At 38.9% G+C, this 5,368-nt stretch overlaps 1 protein-coding gene across 5 annotated transcripts in view; it reads left to right on the top strand.

Moving 5' to 3' along the window:
- The window catches only part of LOC103144302 (bile acid-CoA:amino acid N-acyltransferase-like), a 15,079-nt gene that overhangs the window by 1,693 nt on the left and 8,018 nt on the right, over positions 1 to 5,368 (top strand). For all 5 annotated transcript variants that reach the window (XM_016675994.1, XM_016675992.1, XM_007561216.2 and 2 more), the window contains 8 exons: positions 123 to 332; positions 526 to 625; positions 1,282 to 1,472; positions 1,550 to 1,725; positions 2,251 to 2,367; positions 2,482 to 2,567; positions 3,895 to 3,988; positions 4,546 to 4,626. In XM_016675994.1, coding sequence (XP_016531480.1) covers positions 123 to 332; positions 526 to 625; positions 1,282 to 1,472; positions 1,550 to 1,725; positions 2,251 to 2,367; positions 2,482 to 2,567; positions 3,895 to 3,988; positions 4,546 to 4,626 — 1,055 coding nt within the window. The remainder of the gene's footprint in view (positions 1 to 122; positions 333 to 525; positions 626 to 1,281; positions 1,473 to 1,549; positions 1,726 to 2,250; positions 2,368 to 2,481; positions 2,568 to 3,894; positions 3,989 to 4,545; positions 4,627 to 5,368) is intronic.

Genomic DNA, 5,368 nt, shown 5'->3' with positions numbered 1-5,368 from the left:
ATATAAAATGCTGCACATCTATTCTCCTTCTCTATCTACCCACTTCCTGTTTGACTGTCATCAATAATTTACTCTGAGTTCTCTGCTGCGTGTCACAAAGTCCCATTGCTTTTATCCTGCAGGGAAAGTTCGGTGGAAGAGCAACACCAGACCCGCTCCTGTTTTGACGGCCGCTCCTGTTCGCGCCCTCGTTGACGAGCAGGTCAGCATCAGAGGACACTTCCTGCCCCTGCACTGTCCCGTCACATTGCATGCAAGAATGCACAGCGACGAGGGAGATCTATGGGAGTCATTCGCTCATTATAACGCAGATGAGAGGGGAACTTTTAGCTGTGAGTGAAACTATTAAGTGATTCTTGTTTTGTGAACATATGTGTTGATAAGTAACGCAATTTATATTGTCTACAGGTAGATAAAGAAGACATAGTCACCATTTTTATTTTAATATAAAATGGTGACTATGTAGGTTTTCATTTGCCTTTTTTGTTTTGTTTTTTGTTTTATTTCTGCCTTTTGTCTGTCCAGTAACTCGTGACCCTTCAGTGGGAGGCTCCTATTTGGGCTGCGAGCCGATGGGACTCTTCTGGAGTATGCAGCCAGCTCCTGGAGGAAGAGAAGGTTTAAGGCAGGTGATGGAAACAAGTTCACTGAGAACTTCAAAGGGGGAAACATGTTTCATTAAACTCATTTATGTGTACTCTAACACACTGATGAAAATTATTAAAAGTTCATATGCAGCATCCTGCAAAATGCAATCTAAGTGCATATGCCAAACATGCTGAAGAGAGACACATAAGACGTGACTAAAATTAGATTTCTGGCCAACATGCAGCCCGCTCTATGTGGCGGGAAAGTAACACTGCACATAAGTATTAAAAAAAAGAAATGCAGTCACAGTGAAACATGGTGGTGGCAGCATAATGCTATGGCTGTGTCTCTCTTTAGTTGGCTCTGGGAAGCTGGTCAGAGTAGATGAATGGAGCAACATATTGATAAGAGCCCGCATCCATCCTGTTGGGATCTTCTCTCTGACTGTTGGAATCTCTTGATTGAAAGAAGCGTGCATGGAAATTAACAAACCAGATTAAGTCTGCGAGACAAAAAGTGAGCTGCGTTTATTGTTAGACGTGCTGCAAAGAAAAGAACGTGCACAATCCCTGATTTTCTTCTTTCTATTTTATGTTTTCCCAGGTTTAGGTTCTTTCATTTCATCATTGATATTTAGTCATTTGTATAAAAAGCTGTCATTTTTGACTGAAATCTGCTTTCTTTTTTCTTTAGACTGAGGAAGAAGAGCGTGGAGAGTCCTTACACGGTGCATGTTTCTCTGCTGGAAGGCCACGTCTCAACCAGCGAAGGGCAGCGGTCCGAGCTGGCTGCGGTGACTATTGAACGGTGGTACATCGCACCAGGAGTGAAGAGGATAGAGATTAATCAAAACGGACTCGTAGGAACATTGTTCATACCACCCGGTGAGCCTTTTATCCATTGATGTTGTGACTTTTCACCGGTGGAGGACATTACTTACTTTTGTCCCGGCCTGCTGCAGGCCCAGGCCCGTTTCCAGCCATGTTGGATCTGTGGGGAATGGGTGGAGGACTGCAGGAATACCGCTCCTCTCTCCTGGCATCCAAAGGCTACGTTAGTTTTTCTCTTGCCTACTTTGGGCACAAAGATCTGCCTGGCCCACCAAACTGTATCAACGTTGGAGATTCATATTTTAAGGCAGGATAATTCTTCCACTTCTCGTTGTCCATCGCAGCTCCTGTTGATTTAAACCTTTCTGATTGTTGACCTGAATGTAGATGTGGTCATGTGAGCAGCTATTTTAACGATTTAGTGTCATGTTCTTTTGTCTTTCCCATTTTGAAAAGTGCTTAAGACGTATATCCCAGGAAATAAAAAGTTATGAATTACAAATTAAAATCTTTAAGGCTGTCTAAAGAGTGAAGGATGAGTTTCAAATGGCCTCATGGGCACCCAGTGGGTGAAGTATTTGTCTTTCATTTGAAAAGTTTTGCCTTCCAGCTACCTTCATCGTTAGTGGAGCTAAACACTAACAAGGTGCTTTTTATCAAAAAATGATAATTTCTTAACCTTTAATTTTTTTATTCCCACCATTTAACATACAGCCAGTAAAATAAGATTATGCTAACGTACTATCTGGTGAATCTGTAACCATGCAGAGGGAGCTGTACACGTTTTACTTACTAAACATGTAGCTGGTCTTTACTCGTCTTCCTCCCACAGGCTGCCTTCCTCCTGCTGCAGGATCACCCTCAGGTCGTCTCAGACAGAGTCGGCATCATTGGCCTCTCCTTCGGATGCTACCTGACGCTTCGCATCCCCACCAAAACCGGAGTTAAAGTCCGTCACGAAGCTTACTGTCTCATTTTAAACTCTCTTTCTAATTAAGTATGTTGGTCAGTAATCATGTGTAACATCTAAATCGACTGAAATTTTTTCTGTGTTCCTCTGCAGCCATCTTGTTTGGTTGGCATCAACGGCCCTGTGGGCTGCACAGTGTCACTCTTGAATTCAGATGGCAGGACAAAAAATTTTGACAGGTAAATAATCAGCTAGGTGTTGATGATGATGATGATGATGATGATGATGATGATGATGATGATGATTCAGTGAATCACAAAGTGATTCAGGACCACAGACAGCTTGAAATTAGGCTTATTTGATTTGATTTATAAGAAAGTCAGTATATTGCATTCAATGCTGTCCTTCAGATCAATATGGTGATAATCTGTAATATATTTATAGGATATAAATTGTCTTGCAAAAGCACTAAAACCGTTTCACATTTTCCAAACAGCCTCAAACTACGACGTCTTTAATGGAAATTGTGTGTGATGGACCATCTCAAAGGGCTGCATGGTGGTTCAAATGGTGTATAGAGGCTAAAAGTTTTACCAATTCTTTGCCAAATAGCTCAATCTCAGTCTGACTGGATGGAGAGCATAGATACTCAAATGGATTTAGGTCTGAACTTTGACTGGGCCATTCTAACACACGGATATGTTTTGCTCTAAAATGTTGTGATTATGCTAGAAGATGAATATCTGCAGCCTCTTTCAGTTTTTCTTCAAGGATTGCTCCTTATTTAACTCCATTTAAGTTTGACCAGCTACTTGGTTATTGCTGTAGGAAGGCAGTACCGCAGCATGATGCTGCCACCTCTATGTTTCAACAACAAGAAGACCAGGAGGTTAATTTTGTTCTCTTCCTCATCAAACAACCTTCTTCCATTCTTCCACACGTTTGCTGTGATCCCTTCATGACCTCTGCTTCTCTGAATAATTTCCTCCCCATCCATTAATGATCTTATCTGTTTAATTGAACAGCCATGTCTTTGTGAGTTTACAGTCAGGCCAAACCTTTTCCATTTTCACATGATGAACTGAACAAAGCTTCTTCTATAACAAATCTTTCCATATAATCTATTATGTTTCCTCGTCTTCTTGCTGTTGTTTAGTTTCTGACAAATCTCTGAGATCTTTACAGAACTGATGGATTTATACAAAAATGAATTGTTTAAAAGTGAACTCTGCTTTGCGTTTTGTCTGAATTTCAAAGGCAGGTTGTTGCACAAGATTTTATTTTGGGATATGACATTAAATGGGGCTGACCAGAAATGCACTCCACATTTCTCACATCTTGTGTTTGTACTCTTCATAACTAAGAGCTACTTTGTGTTGGTCTGTCACAAACAATCTCAATTAAATACAGTCGTTATAGTTGTAACGTGACTAAACTTCAGGAACAAATATGTCCTGTAGATACTACTGAGCAGTTTGTAATGAGTGATGCTACAAATTTCATCAACATGTTATAAATAAGAATACAATTTATCTCCTGGTTTTCCTCTTTTTTGTTTGTTTTTAGTTCCCAGGAATTTTGGAATTTCGATGATGAGGGCTGTGTCATTTTTAAAGACGCCTCTCTGCCTGCTAATATTCCTCCTGACAATTTTCTTAAGGTAACAGGACAAAAACTGTTCACACCTGGTGTTAACATCCACCTTTACTGATCTGATCACTCACATAAGAACAGACGATCCTGTGAGACTCCATTTTAAATCACAAATACCCATTTAAGATGTATTGAGCCACAATTAAGCAGATTTGTTATTCAGTTTAACTCTCTAAACAGCTCTGTGAATAGAATAGAAATGTCTTTTATTGTCCCACAATGGTGACATTTTTGTGCAACAGCAGCAAAAGTGACCAGAGATAAGAGCAAATAGACTCAAACAAAGGGAATATAAAATATATTTTAAAAAACTGAATAAAGAATAAAAATATTATCCTGTAAGAGCAAAATTTCAGCATTAATACAGCATAATACCAAAGTACAGGAGAATGTGCAACAGTCTCTTTGAGAATTAAAATACTCATTATTTACAAAACTGTTAATTTAAAAAAAACTTTGCAGTAAAACGCTATGAGCACACAACCGGGTTTGCAAACAAGAAGATCTCATTAATGTTATATTATGTCCTACAAGTTTTGCTTTGATTTTCTTGTGTTTCTGCAGGTGGAGAAACTGGACTGTCCTCTGATGTACATAGTGGGTGAAGATGACCTGAGTACCGCAAGCATCGAGAATGCAGATCTGGTAAAGTTGGTTAAGTGACTCCTTTAAATCCAGATTGACAGGTAATGGTTTGGAACAAGGTTCTGACACCTTTCATGAGTACCATCTCAAACAGATAGTTTTCTCTCCTGTAGATCAAATCAGAGAACCGCTGTAAAGCTCTGCTTCTATGAAGTATGAAATGTCTTCTTGTCACCTAAATAAATAAAATTCTCTGTATCTTGCCAAGTTTGTATTGGACATAAGAACTTGTGCTTGTGTTTTACTGATCTTTCTTTCTTCTTTTTTTTTTATTTTATTTTTTTTAATGGTGTGCATTACCGCCACCTACTGGTATGGAGTGTGGATCAGAAGGCAACTTGTATAATCTCCCCCCCAAAAGTAGGGGAAAAAAACTTATATCCTTTCTATCAGTTTAGTTTTCTTAAGATAGTTTATTAAGTAACGTAAATATTCATATGTAGAAGAATACCCCAAAACATCTTGTATTTTTAACTGTAATTTATTCTTTAGAAGTCTACATTCTAACTTCCTTCTCTCCTCAGAGTACTTAGGACATAACAACAAAACATGTTTTACTGTCTCTTCTTGAAAACCAAAATCACAATTACCTGTTGGATGTTTCCCCATTTTAAATAGTCTACTGTTTAAACCAGTCTGACCAAAACGTAGCCTGGATATAATGTTTTCTTCTTTTCTACTTCTTCCTGTTCCCCTCATTACACCAACTTTCCTTTGGATACTATAAAGCCATCTACCAGTT

Source organism: Poecilia formosa, unplaced genomic scaffold, assembly GCF_000485575.1.
Source record: "Poecilia formosa unplaced genomic scaffold, Poecilia_formosa-5.1.2 Scaffold124, whole genome shotgun sequence".
Taxonomy (NCBI): Eukaryota; Metazoa; Chordata; class Actinopteri; order Cyprinodontiformes; family Poeciliidae; genus Poecilia; species Poecilia formosa.
This window is presented reverse-complemented; position numbering and strand designations above follow the sequence as displayed.